Source organism: Periplaneta americana, chromosome 3, assembly GCF_040183065.1.
Source record: "Periplaneta americana isolate PAMFEO1 chromosome 3, P.americana_PAMFEO1_priV1, whole genome shotgun sequence".
NCBI classification, from domain to species: domain Eukaryota; kingdom Metazoa; phylum Arthropoda; class Insecta; order Blattodea; family Blattidae; genus Periplaneta; species Periplaneta americana.
Window position 1 is genome coordinate 139411399 of NC_091119.1, and position 18213 is coordinate 139429611.

The window sequence follows — 18213 nt, forward strand, 5'->3', positions numbered from 1 at the left end:
AGAAAAATCCAGAGCCCTCTCCTCTCTACCAGCACCAGATGCGCGCGCACTCTCGTCGCGTTGACGTAATACACCCCCTCTCTTCTCTCCGCCGCGCGCCGTCCCAAAGTGCTCCGCGCGATCTTCTCTCTTGCGGGACGCTGGTCGTGAGTTCGAATCTCACGTCGCTGTCACAATATTTTGCTCAAAATGTCTTCGGAAATAAGCTCCGTAAGTGACGATAAATCCTCGCGAATCACTCTGTGTGTGTGTGTGTGTGTGTGTGTGTATTTGTGTTTGTTAGTTTTGTCATTTTTTTTTTCAAATTAAAATGTTTTATAGACAAATAATTTTTGGGAATAATTTTTTGAAACCAAGAACCATTATTTTCAATCCAAATTTCATCAATCACCAATAAATGTTTTTGTTTCCAAAATAATTAATTTTGTCTCTTCTGGCCATATTACCTTCATACGAGCATATTACCTGCACAATGTAAGATTTTTTTCAAAATGTAAGAAACAAAGCACTTTGGTTTAAAGAAAATTCTTGGATTATTTTTCTATGTATGCATAAAGAATCAAAGTTAATGCAAACACATGAACAACATATATATATATATGCCCTTCGGACTCCGCTTCTGCTGCTCATGGAGGATGAACCCTTCACGATGTGCGGGGACATGTGATTCCAACATGACGTCCCGATGCACTTCAGCCTGGTTGTACTAGCACTTCTGAACAACATGTACATGGAGTAATGGATAGGGAGAGCGGGACCTGTTGCGTGGCCCCAGTGATCCCCCGACTTCACGCTCCTAATATTTGGAGGAAGGTGTATGTGAAGTGTACACCACTCGAATTGACACCAAACAGGAACTGACTGTCCAAATATTCACTGCTTTTGATCAAATTCGACACAGACTAATAATGTTCGACAGAGTCCGACAACTACTGCTACGACGGTGTAATGAATGTAATCAGGTTCAGGATATAAACTTTGAACACTTGTAACTTGTCAGCAAACATACTTGAAGAATAATTCATTTCATTATTTATTAATGTCATTAAAACCCTGTTTTTCTTTTTATATCGCGTAACTCGTAAACGAGGCATCAGAGAGCATGGGTTGTGTCACGAAAAATGATCCTCATTGGGAGGTCTATCGATAACGAGAATTTATCGTAGATGCCCTGAAACACCCTGTATAGACTATTGCTTTGCAGTGCAGGAGGATCTTTGTTCGCTCATCCGTATTAGAAAAATATTTCAACGATTTTAGATTTATTAACAGGGTTACAATGTAAACTACATCTTCCTGTATCCAAAGTGTTTAAATTCTTATCTTCTTCCTCAATTCTTCTCTTGCCTCCAAATCCCGTTCTTCCAAACCCCTTTCCTTCATTCCACTTCTTATATCGTCCATCCAGGTTTTCCTTGGTCTTTCCCTCTTTCCTCTTCCTGGCGGAATCAATTCCAAAATCTGTCTGGACAATCATATTTCTGGCATTCTACGTATGTGGCCATACTATTCTAATTGCTAACGAAATCTAACAATGTATTATTAACTCCCATTTCTTGTCTAATGGTTGAGTTTAGAATTTTGTTCCAATTTAGAATGTCTAGTGGAACGTCTAAACCAATTCATTTCAGTGGACAGGAGTTTCAATCTCTGATTCGTGTTTAAATGCCACGTTTCCGCCCCATGTGTTATAGAACTCCTTATTATAGATTTATAGATTTGGAGTTTTGTTTCAATTGTTATTGTCTTATCCTACCAAACTCCATTTAACATAGCTATTGCCGATCTACCTTTCTGAATTCTATATTTTGTCACTTTCCTGGCTGTATGTTGAGTTAATTTTTACCCCCAAATATTCACACTACTCACATCCTTTGATACAGCCCATTCCATCTTCCAAAACCAAATCTTTCATTTCCTCCCCGTAGGACATATATAGTGTTTTCTCTAAATTTATTTTTAAACCTCGTTTATTATATTCTTCTATAAGATTCTGGTCATATATTCTATGTCCTCATAGTCCTGTGCTGTAACAGCTGGTCGTCTGCAAATAACAGAGTATAAATTGTAGAATTCTCAGTAGGTAGGTATTCCCATATCTTTACACTTCTTCTTCCAATTTTGTAAAGCTTGTTGTATATATATCTTAAATAAAGTTGGGGATAAACTACACCCTTGACGTAAGCCTTTTGTAACTAGAAATTTCTCCGAAACATTCTTCTCAATCTTTATTCTAGAGGTTGCATTTTCATTTAATTTGCCTATGGCATTTACAAGAAGTTTGTTTTCTATTTTATTCTTTAATACTTCCCATAATTTCTTTAGTGGGACGGAGTCACAAGCTTTTCTAAATCAACCAATACAAAATGTATTGATTTTAGATGATGGTTCAAATTTCAGGCAGATTACCGAGGTTGTTCAAGGACCCAAAAACTGAGCTGCAACTCAGTTGTGATAAATGCTTGAGATGCCAATTATACCTTTGTAGTTAAAACAGAGGTATAAAAATATTTCCCCTCCGTGTCCGTAATTACGGCATGACAGAGTAGCTGATTGCTGCCGACTGCGACAGCCGGGGTTCGCTCCGTTGATTAAGAGGTGCAATATTTCACGGCGCATCCGGAGGAGGGAGAGGCGCGCCAAGATTAATGGAAACCGCGGAGAAAGAAACTCAGTTGGAATGCAGACATGGCAGATCACAGTTTTATACTTCGCAAAGGAAAAACGGTTTATTATACAACAAACAAACAGTATGGGTTATTTTCACAAGATTGCAGTGGATGTTCCTCTGAAATGGAATTTTAGATACGGAAAATGGGTAGGAAGACATGTTGAATGGTCTCGTATTCATATCTGAGAGGTTGGAGTATGTTTCCAAGTGAAACTGGACGAAAGGAAATTGGATTAATTCTGTCAAATACCTCCGGAAATGAAATTAATGTTAAGGGTTATTCCCGTAGTGATAAAGAATACTGTCAGGCAGAACGTCATAAAAGAGAGCATTCCTTGAATGCGCAAAAGAGTCCTGTCTATTGCATTCATCTGACATAGGAACACTTCAAATAATTTGATATATTTAAAATAGATACTAAAACTTAATTAGCCCTTCAGTATTTGTACCATAATTTGTGACGCCAGTACTCGCGCGGATTACATTTGAAGAGTCCACTGCAAGAATGATGGATGTCACTTTCTTGTCGAAAATAAACCAAGACTGTCAATGCATAGCTTAAGACATATAGAATGTACATAGAGAGTTATATGCCATTAACACTGATAGTCATTGTCCAGTAATAATCGGAAAATTACTGTTAAGCTTTGAGCACCAAGCATTTCAAACTTTCAATTGCTTCTCCTGCAAAATGTATTCCAAATGACATCCATCATTCTTGCAGTGGACTCTTAATTTGCAATCAATCCCTTCTTTTTAATAATCAATTCTTTTGCACTTATGAATTTGTAATTTTACAACATTATATATATGTATACAGAGTGGTCCGTTTGGGTGTGGATAAAATAAAAACACGGTAAAACATTTACTACTGAACTTTATTTGTTGAAACTTTATGCATACAACACTGAAAGATGGGAGATTCCTCAGAGCTCAACATGACTCCCATTGCGCACCCTGCACAACTCACAACGGTGATGCAATTCAGCCCATGTCCTTTGTAACATAAGAGGGGTGATTTGTTGAAAAGCTTGAGTAATTTTTACTTTTAGATCATCAGTGTTCCTGGGTTTCTGTGAATAGACAATGTCTTTAACAAAACCCTATACGAAGAAGTCAGGAGGAATTAGTTTTGGGGAGTTTGTGGACCAAGCCAAAAGATAGCTGCTTCTCGTACTGGGTTTCGCCTGCGACCTCCTGCATGGTTTTTTGTTTCTTTTTTTTAACACAGAACCTGTTTCTACAAATGATCGATACCACAACATTATGGAATCGTATTTAGATACATTAAGCACACCATACTCACGTCGAAATTCCCTTTTAACTCTTTTAACACTCTCAAATTTAGCATATCAAAGAACACAGTGTGCTCGCTGTTGGTTAGTAGTAGCCATTTTAATCATTTACGAATTTAATTTGTCCTTTCAGATTATGGATTGTTGATTGTCATATATGGAAACTCTCACCTTTTAATCATAATATAACTAATAAGAAATTTTTCCTACTATCATAATAGCTTTATAGAAATAAATTATTATCCTTCTTGTCATGCTCCTTCTGTTTCTATATATTTCTCATTTTTATTCGTCCTTCTTTTTATATTTCTATATATTTCTCGTTCTTGTTCGTCCTTTTTATATTTCCATATATTTCTCGTTCTTATTCGTCCTTCTTTTTATATTTCTACATATTTCTCGATTTTCTCGTTCTCCTCCTATATTTATATATTGCTCGTCCTTAATTTCCTAATTCTATATACTTATCGTTCTTCCTCTTCCTATATTCATGTACTTATTTCTCGTTCTTACTCGTCCTTCTGTATCTTTTTCCACATATTTCTCGTCTTTTCTCGCCCTCCTATTATTATGTATTTCTCGTTCTCTGTCGTGTTTCTTTTTCTATTTTTATATATTTTTCATTATTTCTCGTCCTCCTTCTGTAATTTTTATATATTTATTTTCCCTTCTTGTCCTTCGTTGTTGGACTCAGTTTTTATTGGTGTTATTTTACAAATATATTTCATGTCTTGGCTACGGACTGGGTCCAAGAGTCTTCATTTCGAAAGTTTCCAGTATTTGTTTAGTTCTGTTGTGTCACTTACACATTCAGAGCCGTAAGTTAATACTAATTGTAAAACACTTTTGCAGATGTAGATGCGGGTTTTAGTTTCTTAATTCAGACAGTTACTGTGCCAAATAACGTCTTTTAAGTATTCTAATACTTGATGCTTTTATAACCTAATTGAAAACTTATTTTCTCAGGCCTTGCCTTGTAATATTAATCTTCAGATATATTTAGAAGAAAACTTGTTCTATTATGACACGTTCAATTTTCAATTAACATCCAATTGAGTCTTTACTTATCAGTTTATCACCATTCACTTAGATTTTGTTATAGACACCTTCATGTTACTTTTTTTTCTGCATTGTACTAAAGTATGTATTACCTCTTACAGATCCCACTTTCACATTTTATAGCTTTTATTCTTCCTAGTTTTATTATTTAATCCTCCTTGTCTTAGCAGCACTTCAAAAATTAAATTACTGGTGCAGAGTTGAAGCTTGCTGAATCGATAAGTCAGTGAACACGCACGATATAAATAAGATGTCGTTTGACATCGAGGAAAGAGGTAATAGAGATGGATAATTATAAAACATTGCATATATCCTAACGAATTAAATGGAAAAACAAAATTATACACAATTCTGCAGAACATGCAAATATTTCGTTTACTACGGCAATGCGGTCAATTTATTATTCTATTTCTTGAAATTATATACATTTAAATCTAATTCACATTACGTATGGAAACTGAAATATGTTCGTCATCTAGCCTATACCGTGAATCGTTTATTTTATTCGAAGTTGTTATTTATTTACCGCTGTAGAAATGTATCCTTTATGACTATTTCTTGAAGAAAATTGTCTTGATTTCCGAGAAGGTAAACTGTATTTATTGTTACTATGTTTAAGGTGTGATTAAAAGAAACCTGACTATTATATAAAATCTTTGCAATTCACCGAAAACTGTGAACACAAGGTAATTATACATTGTTACTATTTTCAATTTATGATAATACTATCTTTCCATATACAGCATTTCAGCAATTCACCGAAAATTCTGATCAAAACGCAGTTTGAAAATCTTTAGTTTGAAAACACTATATACATCTGACCATTATTTAATAGGAACAATCTAGTTCCATCTTGAAATACTCAAAGTTTAATAACACAATATATCATGATACTCGTAATATGCTGATATGACACTGTGCGTTCGTTTAACTTACAATAATGTAGCCTACTTAAAGGAAGAATCATACATAGAAATTTTATAGTCTTCATGAAATGTACATGGTTCGTCATGAAAGAGACTCGGGGAAAGGAAAGAAGTAACACAAGGAGTTATAGACAAAAAGGAATATAAGAAAGAAAAGAAGCATAATAAGGAAAAAGACAGGATAAGAAGAGGATTAGGAAGGAAATGATGAGAAAGGGGACGAGAAGGTTAGAGAGGCAAAAGAAGGATATGATACAAAGGGAAGAGGATAAAGCGCATAGAGAAAGGGAAGAAGAGGATATGAGGGAAGGAAAGGAGAATGAGAAGAAAAAAAGAACAATAAACTAAAAAAAGGACTACAAAGAACGGGAAATGTATAACAATGGAAAGAGAAAAGTAAAAAACGAGAAATACATAGAAATAGAAACAAGAGATAGGACAAGAAGGGAAAATAAATATATAAAAATTGCAATCGAGGACGAGAAAGAATGAGAAATACAAAAAATAGAAAAGGGGAGACGACAGAGAACAAGAAATATGTAGAAAAAGATAAAGAAGGACGAGTAAGAACGAGAAATAGAGAAATATAGGAAGAAGAAGAACGATGAAATAGAAAAATAAGAACGAGCAAGAACGAGAAATATATAGAAATAGAAAAATAAGGATAAAAAGAACGAAAAACATATAGAAATAGAAAAATAAGGACGAGCAACAACGAAAAATAGATATAAATAGAAAAATAAGAACGAGCAAGAACGGGAAATATATAGAAATAGAAATAGAAAAGTAAGGACAAGAAATATATATATATAAATAGTAAATAAGGACGAGCAAGAACGAAAAATATATAGAAATAGAAAAATAAGGAGAAGCAACAACGAGAAATATAAAGAAATAGAAAAGTAAGGACAAGAAGGAACGAAAAATATGCAGACATAGAAAAATAAGCACGAGCAAGAACGAGAAATATATAGAAATAGAAAAATAAGGACAAGCAAGAACGAGAAGTATATGGAAATAGAAAAATAAGGACCAAAAAGAACGAGAAATATATAGAAATAGAACAATAAGAACGAGCAAGAACGAGAAATATATAGAAATAGAAAAATAAGGCCAAGAAAGAATGAAAAATATATTGAAATAGAAGAATAAGGACGAGCAAGAACGAGAAATATATAAAAATAGAAAAATAAGGACGAGCAAGAACGAGAAATATATAGAAATAGAACAATAAGAACGAGGAAGAACGAGAAATATATAGAAATAGAAAAATAAGGACGAGAAAGAACGAAAAATATATTGAAATAGAAGAATAAGGACGAGCAAGAACGAGAAATATATAAAAATAGAAAAATAAGGACGAGCAAGAACGAGAAATATATAGAAATAGAAAAATAAGGACGAGAAAGAACGAAAAATATATTGAAATAGAAGAATAAGGACGAGCAAGAACGAGAAATATACAAAAATAGAAAAATAAGGACGAGCAAGAACGAGAAATATATAGAAATAGAAAAATAAGGACGAGCAAGAACGAGAAATATATAGAAATAGAACAATAAGAACGAGCAAGAACGAGAAATATATAGAAATAGAACCATAAGAACGAGCAAGAACGAGAAATATATAGAAATAGAAAAATAAGGGCGAGAAAGAACGAAAAATATATTGAAATAGAAGAATAAGGACGAGCAAGAACGAGAAATATATAAAAATAGAAAAATAAGGACGAGCAAGAACGAGAAATATATAAAAATAGAAAAATAAGGACGAGCAAGAACGAGAAATATATAGAAATAGAAAAATAAGGACGAGAAAGAACGAAAAATATATTGAAATAGAAGAATAAGGACGAGCAAGAATGAGAAATATATAAAAATAGAAAAATAAGGACGAGCAAGAACGAGAAATATATAGAAATAGAAAAATAAGGACGAGAAAGAACGAAAAATATATTGAAACAGAAGAATAAGGACGAGCAAGAACGAGAAATATATAAAAATAGAAAAATAAGGACGAGCAAGAACGAGAAATATATAGAAATAGAAAAATAAGGACGAGAAAGAACGAAAAATATATAAAAATAGAAAAATAAGGACGAGCAAGAACGAGAAATATAAACAGAAAAATAAGGACGAGAAAGAACGAGAAATATATAGAAACAGAAAAATAAGGACGAGAAATATATAGAAACAGAAGGAGCATGATAAGAAGGAACAAGAAATGCATAAAATATTAGGACGAGAAAGAACCGAGAAATATATAAAAACAGAAAAATAGGAAGAGAAAAAATGAGAAATATATGAAAATAGGAAACGAATAAGGTAATGTATGAGACATAAACGTGTAAAAATAGAAAAAAGTGGACCAGAAATAACGAGAAATATATCAAAAGGAAGAATGGGAAAAATATAAAAATAAAAAATGGACAAAAAGACGAGAAATATTTTAAAATCGAAAATGGAGGACGAAAAGAACGAGAAATGAGATAAATAACGTTACTGATAAGAGGAGAAGGAACAATATGGAGATGAAAAGGAAAGAACGATGAAGAAGAGGAAGGACTGAGAACAAAAACTAAACCAAATTACGTACAGCTACATAGTACTATCTCTTGTATCGATTAAAACTCTCACAACGTTTGTCGAAGAGTAAACGGGGATCTGCCGCCATCTCTTGTGAAAGTTCAATACAACAGTGGTAGCGTTGTAACTGGCGACATCATACAGCAGATGATGAAACTATGTACTCCAGCCCCAGCGCGACGCTTGGCCATGAGAATATCATGTCGATTCATAAACGCGAGAATATTAACGTATGAGCACAGCATCACGAGCACAAAACTGCAATAGAAAGGCTTTTTTTTTTTACACGTTGGGGGAATTCAACTGGCTTTTCAAAGCAACTTAATTTTTATAAGTGAAGATTAAATTCATGACAACATTCTAAGTAATGGTTGCGAAAACAAATCTTGACAAAATCCGCAATAAAAACTATGGAGGTGTGTAGAGAAATACATTAGTAAAGGGGAACATATAAAAAAAGTAGTAGAATGGAACTTCGTTATTCTTTGTATATACTGTAAAAGATTAAAGGTTTTAATTAAGTCTTTTTCGTACCACTGCCTGTCACATTCATTATAAATGTAACCAGACGTATTGTTAGTAAATTGCTTATTAAAATATTTAAAATATCCTTTATAATACTGTCTTTCTTTAACAAACATTTACAGTTTGCGCATTAAAGTTAAAGTAGATACTACATATTGTAAAATTGTCGTTCCTTTCTGCGTTGTCTGCACTCTCTCACACGATCTTTTCCACTATTTTGGCACGTTTTGGTTTTACCAGACCACCACTTTTAATTTCATTATTATTTTGTTTTCTTCGCTTGTTATAGGCACGCATATAAGCTTATTCTGCTTACCATTTTATCGTTTTCTTAACAAAGTGATACTGATTCTTGTAAATGTTTTCAATTTAAAATTTTACATCACATATACAGAATGTAAATGTTATAAATTGTCAAAAAATACTGGTGGTAAAGCATAAATACATAGCTGAAGAAAAAAAATCAAATAATGGTTTTTGTGTTACTGTCAAGATTTTCTCAGAAAAAAATTGAGTGATTTTGTTAATCTATTTTTTTATGAGAATAGACAGTCATTATTTATTTTATCCGATACGTACGCTGAAACAGTCGTTTGTTACCGTGTTGTGTATTGGTATACTGTATGTTGGGCGCAATGACATTCACGTTCAGTCGAAATGTAAACAAATATTATACTACTATCAATCTTAAAAACATTTTATTTTACAAATTGAATATAAAATTATAAGAAATAATTAAATTTCACTATACTTATGTTCCGTTGACCGATATGTACTGCCCATATCATTTTTGCTGTTTATATCATTTACACCTTGTATAACAGATTCTTCCATTTTTCTAATTTTGAGTACCCCACCTCCCTTGTACGAGTATAAGTGGACTCGTCTAAATTGCACTTGCACGAACGTCTTTCATCTTATCAGCGTGCGACGTTCTCGTTTCCTTTAGTATGCATTTCATTTGGGAACTGGTATCTATCGTATGATGAAAGATGGGCGGAACGGAGAAAAATTCTCTCCGGCACCGAGACTCGAACCTGGATTTTCAGCTCTACGTGCTGACGCTTCATCCTCTAAGCCACACCGGATTCCAGTTTCGATGCCGGATAGAATCCACTCAGTTTAAGTTCGAATTTTTAGTTTCCCTTTAGTGGCCAATCCTCATGCACTTTGTCACAGATGTGTGACAGTGGCACAATGTACAACAGGCATGTCAATTGATGCCCACAGGAACAAGCGCACACTTTAGAGCCCAGGAGAGCCTGAGCGCTTTACAGCGGAAAGGAAAGAGACAGACGAAAGAGGTGATATATGCCGCTTGGTCGAGCTATATTCAGGGATGGCCAGCACTGATTCAATAGATAAAGGGAAGAGAACTTATTAAAACTGTATCTATGTTAATTTTTAGATTTGCCTGAGAAGTATAAGTGCATTATAGGAATGTAAGTTTTAATTTTAATGCTCATTTTTCACAAGTTTGATTTTTTTATTCAAAACAAATATTTTCTCAACTTTTCGTATAGAAAAGTGAAATTTTCTGGTAGCTATAGGCCTATTTATTTAGTAGCCTTACAGAATGTTTTCGTAAATCTAATATACCGTATATACGTATTACTGAAGATGGTGTATTGAAAATTTTGAAAATATTCGCATGGAAATTGTTTGTAAGGAAATGAATTAACAAAGCAACTACTGTTACATCATAAGCAAAAGATACGTGCCCATGTGTTGTAAAAATGTGAGCTCTATAGCTTCAGCAGATTTCGAGAAAATAATTTAATATTGTGATAATAGGAAGTTGCTCACAAATATCACCTTAAAAGCATAATGCGATAAGAGTTTTGTTATGTAATATTAGTTACACTTAAAACATATACATTACCTAGGTAACTTTGCTTTGTACTGTAATATTGTTTTGATTAGTTTATTAAATACTTTTGTAAGACTAAAGATACCATCAATATAAATTCCAACTTATCATGTCATACTCAATCTCTTTCTTTGGAATATCATTTTCTTTATGAATGATGTGTTTCATCCACTTAATACAATGTAATATTATACTACTATGGAATTTAAGTGCATATTCCTTTTTAACTCTCTATTATGTTATTAAGATTTACAGCACAAGTGCAATATTAAGAAATCAGTGTTAGTATTTTTGTTTGACAAACAATATAGATAATATTAAACAGAAAGAAGCCATAATAAAAATAACGACATAAAATTTCACGTTCCGTTTGAAGTTTGTGCACCACTGTTTTCTTAATCCAACAAGTTGCTTATTCATAGGGCTATACACAACCCTTCCTCTTTCCATACTTAGCGCTTGCTGCCCGCGCACGACGTAAGGTTAGAAAAATGCGCTTGCTTTGACATCACTGTAATGAGTGCACCTCTGCACATAGTGTGTTGGACATTGTGTCACTGTCACACATCTGTGACACAGTACATGAGGGTTGGCCACTAAAGGGAAACTAAGAGGTGGAACTTAAACTGAGAGGATTCAATCCGGCATCGGAACTGGAATCCGGTGTGGCTTAGTGGATAAAGCGTCAGCACGTAGAGCTGAAAACCCGGGTTCGAGTCCCGGTCCCGGAGAGAATTTTTCTCCGCTCCACTCATCCTTCATCATATAACGCAGAATTCCTGCAAGGAAATATGTACTTCGATATATTACAATAATATATCTATCGGCTAATGCAAAGGAAAAGGCGATGATGTTGCCCTTTCAATCAACTTTAGGAATTATATTTTACACAATCTTGCACAAAAGTATTACAAATTTCCCCAGTTTATATACGTCGAATTTAGACATTTCAAATAGTAATATAAAAATGTAATGCATTATCATAATTTCATTTAAAAAATGATGTCTCTAGCCTCTTAAAAGAGTAAGGCTGAGGTGAAACTTAGTGTATAAAATGTTAGCTTGTACTGCATGAATAAAAGACAGACTCGCTAGCTAATGTAATAAAAAGAGGAAGTAGTATTTCAGTTTAGCCTTGTCTAATCTATATAAATTAGAGACGATTAAATAACGTCGGACTATGTAGCTAAATATTCTAAACGTTGAAAATAAATGTCACAAAAATAATATTTTAATGTGTAGCTCGCGCAAGGAACGATTACCGAAAAACAGTGATGGCGTTACTGTTTTGACGTGTGTATGTAGGCACGCCGAGGGAGCGAGAGATGCGGGCCGATGGAAGTACTGCCTCTTCCAAGAAGATGAACAGATGGGGACATCGCCTGTGGAAAGGAAGAGAGTAGCAAGAGAAAAATTCGAAGCGAATTAAACGCGCAACATTAAGTTTACGAATAAAATAATGATACTCTGCGAAGGGAACGCTCCATCACGACATGATAAAATAAACGCACTTGGATCAAGACACGTATTCACATGCAGTGGAACTGAAACTAAAACCGTAATGAAACTATCTTAATGCAAGACTGATTCTATCGATGTCGTTTCTCTTCCGACTGTACTCTTGAATATCATTCCAGTTATCTCGTGACCTTTCCTGTCGCACGCTCTTCCTTATCGAAATGTTTCGTTCGCATTCCTACCGTCAGTACTCCCTGCTTGCGAGACCTATAGTTTCAAAATCACTACAGATAAATAATATACAATTATCGCCATTCTTTGACAAGTTAGAGGCAAAAAGTATCTTCTCCTGACAAAATATCAAGATTTACTCCATAAAAACGAAATAATATAAACAGTCCTTAGAATTTTATTCATATGCTGTCATACAGAACAGAAAAACCAGCGTTTCACAGTACTGTAAAACCCAATGTGCTTTTACGCAGTGTTCCGTCGCTACTAACTTCGGATAGACGGTATAGAATACAGATGCATGAATCTGGGGAAAAGATTGAATTAATTCACCAAACATTTAATTGATTCTTAACTACGAGTAAACGTTCTGTGACGACAAGACCCCCAATCAAAATCCAAAGGAAAATACAAAGACGACCAAATAAATCTAGAAACCCTTTTACAATAAGATTACGTGTTTGAAATAAGACGAAAAATTAGAACCTTGATAACTTCAAGCCTTTTGAAGTTTAAGTATGGCTCATTCTGGTCATTCCTTGCGTATATTTGAAGGTCTTAATCTTATCTCTCTTCATGCCACAGCTCGAGCTGTAATTCACCAAACAGAAAACATTATGTAAGACTCACCCCCTTCCATAAGTCGTTTCTTTTCTTTTTTCCTTTGAGCGTCCCGTTCGCGTTTCCGTATCCAGGCTGTAAAAGAAATAAGTTAGCTTACTTATAATTATAAATTATACAGATTGCCTCGTTATTTAGTACTTTAAACATGTGCATCATGTAATAGTCTATATACCTGTAACCAAACAAAAAAATTCATTAAGAACTAATTGTCTAACAGGCTTAGTCACAGAATTCCTCACAATGGGAGACCACGAGAATTCTATTGGGAACCACTGACATAAGCCATATTTTGGGGAGGCACGACTGAATTCTGCTGCAGCCCATATGCACGTTGTACATTATCCCAAACGTTTGGACTTGAAATTTCCGAGACTATGGATTGAGAGGAATGGACCTGTTCCGTGGCCAGGAAGATCACCCGATCTCACATCTTGTGCCGGAGAACGCTCTGTACTATTAAAAGCATAATAAATAAAATAATTTGTTATATTTTTTAATAAATAAAAGAACCTTTTCTTTTTTAATCGTAAAAAGGATAATATTTTTAATCTCAAAAACTAGAATTTTATCTTTTTTGTGAGCAGTACGGTTTAAGGAGATGTATGTAACTGATTTAGAATAAATTCACATGAAATAGGCATCCGCGTTTTGTAATAATTTCTTGTGTTATTTTATGTTCACAAAAATCGGTGGCCTAAGAAATATTTAGACTTACGTTATAACCTTCTCTTTAAATAAAGCAGGATTTCCTCTAAATGAAAATAATTTCAAAATAACTTTAAATACCGGAAATTGTTCGAATTATAATCCTTATGTGCTAAAGTTCTCGCATGTGAACACGTGAAATATTTATGCATTATAATGGACCAAAACTTACGTTGGGAGAAACATTAAGAACATTGATATAGCTATAAATTGTAGTAACTACGATTCCTTGTAACATGTAATTCTATAGCTTTAGACCAGTCGGTTATTCAGTACGGAATGATAGGTTGGGGAGGTATAACAAAATCTGTTCTATTCTTCCTGAATCAACTTAATAGGATGATAATTAAAACTTGCTTATATAAGCATTTGGAATATTAAAAAAATCTCCTATAATTATAAAGATATCAAAGTTTTATACATCGAAAATAATTACGAATATATAGTATATTATTAAAAAATTACCGCAAAAATGAAACTAATTAGTCGTCAAATTGTTGTACTTACTCTACAAGCGGATACGCTATTTCTCACCCACTAACTGAAGCAAAGTGCAATACCGAATCTGGTCTGAGGCATAGCTCTAATTTCGGCCCAAGGCTATACATTATTCATATATTATCACGAAACTAAAACTACAGGGTTGTTTCCGATCTCTGATAACGAATTTGAATGACGTCATGTGCGTCAGGAATCACACCGACATCGACAGCTAAATTGCGGCGAGAGGTGACAGACCAGTAGTAAAGTGATTTCATAATCAGAGTGCACGGTGTATCACAGTAGCAATGCCCAAGAAAGTCGAGCCTTTTTGGGAGGGGTACATAACAACCCTTTCCGATGCCAAGTACAGTTACGTGAAAATCATATGAGCCTCCAAAAAAACGTGGTTTCGTTATTACCAAGAAAGGCATCTTATGTGTACCTAATAAGACTGGCAAACTCGGATGGAATTAATTCCAGATTGGAAAAAGTAAGCAAATCCACCTCTCGTCACAAGTCGCCGCACCCCAAGACATGATACAAATTAATCCCATTCGAGCTTTACCAATTTTATTAAGTACACAGAAGATGCCTTTCTTGGAAATAACGAAACCTCATTTATTGCAGGCTTCTTTTTATTTTCACTTAACTGTACTTGACATCGGAAAGTGTTGTTATGTACCCCACCCAAAAAGGCTCGATTTTCCTGGGAATTTCTGCTATGAGCCGCCGTGCATTCTGACTTTGAGATCACTCACTACTGGTCTGTCATCTCGCGCTACAGTTCAGCTGTCGTGTGATTCCTAGCACAAAATACGTCATTCAAATTCGTTATCAGAGATCGGAAACAACCCTGCAATTAGTCATCAAATTGTTGTACTTACTCTACAAGCGGATATGCTATTTCTCACCCACTAACTGAAGAAAAGTTAATACCGAATCTGGTCTGAAGCATAGCTCTAATTTCGACCCAATACTATACATTTATTTTGTTAGTAATTATCCTCATCTGTTTTATTTTATTTGATTTTATTCTACTTCTATAAGGAGAAGCTGCCATAAAGACAAAGAATAATCAACAAAAGGTGTAAAAAAATAAAATTAACAAAATGAATACCTTAACCTGACTTAAAAGCTGACAGAGGAAAGATAAATTACCGTACAATTACAAAGTAATAAAGCTTCATATAGAAATGTATAAAAAAAAAACTGAAATAAAATATTACAACTGGCTATAGAAATTATGTCTAAAAATTTCAATAGAGCCTTTAATAGCCTTTAGGCTTGCATCTTGTAGAAATTTATTGCCAAGTCCAAAATTTTTTAAAATCTGAGCCGACAGCTTTCGTCTCGTGGCCCGAGCTCTGACGAGAAGGCTCTGATTTCTATATCATCTAGTTGGTACCGTTCTTTATAGAAATCCACAGTAGGAAGATATATTGACCTTTTCTCTCCGTCTATTTCCTGTAGTTGTGTGAGGTGACACTCGAACCTAATTTTAGGAACTAAAAATGAATGATTTTGGGTTGAAAAAAGAAAGTGCACAAATTATTTTTGCACACTTTTATGTAACAGACTCTTATGAATATTCTCTGGATTTTTATATTATAATTAATCTTATTAATGTACCCTGTTCTTTATATTATTTTAATGAGTTTCATGTATATAATTTTACTGTTACGTTTCCAAGAATACTCTCGAGCACAAGATTTGGTTTTTTCAGGACTGAACCAAATATAAATTATATAATTTTCAAGTTTGTGTAAAAGAGCTCAATAAATATATTATTATTAGTATTATTATTACTATTATTATTATTATTATTATTATTATTATTATTATTACTACTAGTTCGATTAATTAAAATGTGTCTCAGCGAAAATTACAGCAGAGTCCGCATAGGCCAATTTCTATCTGATGCTTTACCAATTCACTGCGGGCTAAAGCAAAGAGAAGCACTATCACCTTTACTTTTTAACTTCGCTCTAGAATACGCCATTAGAAAGTTCAGGATAACAGATAGGGTTTGGAATTGAACGGGTTACATCAGCTTCTTGTCTATGCGGATGACGTGAATATGTTAGGAGAAAATTCACAAACGATTAGGGAAAACACGGGAATTTTACTTGAAGCAAGTAAAGCGATAGGTTTGGAAGTAAATCCCGAAAAGACAAAGTATATGATTATGTCTCGTGACCAGAATATTGTACGAAATGGAAATATAAAAGTTGGAGATTTATCCTTTGAAGAGGTTGAAAAATTCAAATATCTTGCAGCAACAGTAACAAATATAAATGACACTCAGGAGGAAATTAAACGCAGAATAAATATGGGAAATGCGTGTTATTATTCGGTTGAGAAGCTTTTGTCATCTAGTCTGCTGTCAAAAAATCTGAAAGTCAGAATTTATAAAACAGTTATATTACCGGTTGTTCTGTATGGTTGTGAAACTTGGACTCTCACTTTGAGAGAGGAATAGAGATTAAGGGTGTTTGAGAATAAGATTCTTAGGAAAATATTTGGGGCCAAGAGGGATGAAGTTACAGGAGAATGGAGAAAGTTACACAACGCAGAATTGCATGCATTGTATTCTTCACCTGACATAATTAGGAACATTAAATCTAGACGTTTGAGATAGGCAGGGCATGTAGCACGTATGGGCGAATCCAGAAATGCATATTTATAGAGTGTTAGTTGGGAGGCCGGAGGGAAAAAGACCTTTGGGGAGGCCGAGACGTAGATGGGAGGATAATATTAAAATAGATTTGAGGGAGGTGGAATATGATGATAGAAATGGATTAATCTTGCACAGGATAGGAACCGATGGCGGGCTTATGTGAGGGCGGCAATGAACTTGCGGGTTCCTTAAAAGCCATTTGTAAGTACAGTAAGTATTATTATTATTATTATTATTATTATTATTATTATTATTATTATTATTATTATTATTATTATACTTCAAAACTAGCGGAGTTCAGAAATGTCTTACGAGCAAAAAACCATTTTTGGAAATGTCAACAACTAACCAACTCTAACTTACATTACAAAATTCAAAAACAGTATTTAAATTTTGGCCAAATGTACGAAGTTACAATTATTCTAAGAACGTAAATTAAAAATATCCACTTGTTTCCTCATCATTAGAAACGTCTCTTAATATTTCACAACTGGGTTCTTTTTTCCGCAATTCCACTTGTTTATAAAGCTCAAAATCAAAAATATAATGCAGATCAAGTCTCGCTCATCACGCCCTAATAGAGGCGGTGCTGTGATTTGAAGCCCGGGCGGAACGAGATCAACAAACACAGCCTGGTTCTGGAATGTAGACAACTCAACAGATTAACATAATTCGCTGCTTCCACAGCGAAGAGTCGCGCTCCGTGTCCACGCAGCCTCAATGAAACACTGGCTTAAGTCTATCACACTTAATTCTCTCCATTAAAATTATTCTCAACTCAACAACTTTTTTAAATTTCGAAAGTTATTCAGAGTCTATAGTACAGGGACATCATTTTATTTTTACTTCAACTTTTATTGGACAGTACCTGAGATTTTTAATGTCCTTCACTTCCACTCCTTCTAGTAGCAAACTTTTACACAAACCAAAGCCGCAAAGTCGTCTTACGGTCATAGTAAATAGTACAGAGTGAGTGAGTATAGTATGTTCCAGAAATATGATCACATTTTTCAGCGAAAAAAAAGAGCATTCATTCATTATTGAATCATATTTTCGCACAGTACTGTGTGTCCGTTTAGTTGCGACGCATCTCGGTTTCCCCAC

The 18213-nt window shown here is 34.2% G+C and overlaps 1 protein-coding gene across 1 annotated transcript in view; it reads right to left on the reverse strand.

Annotated features, from left to right (window-relative positions):
* Positions 1-2006: 2006 nt before the first annotated feature.
* The window catches only part of LOC138697054 (uncharacterized), an 82686-nt gene continuing 66479 nt past the window's right edge, over positions 2007-18213 (reverse strand). Inside the window, exons 4-5 of the mRNA XM_069822649.1 lie at positions 13251-13316; positions 2007-2044 (exon numbers count right to left, since the gene is read on the reverse strand). Of these exons, the coding sequence (XP_069678750.1) occupies positions 2007-2044; positions 13251-13316 (104 nt within the window). The remainder of the gene's footprint in view (positions 2045-13250; positions 13317-18213) is intronic.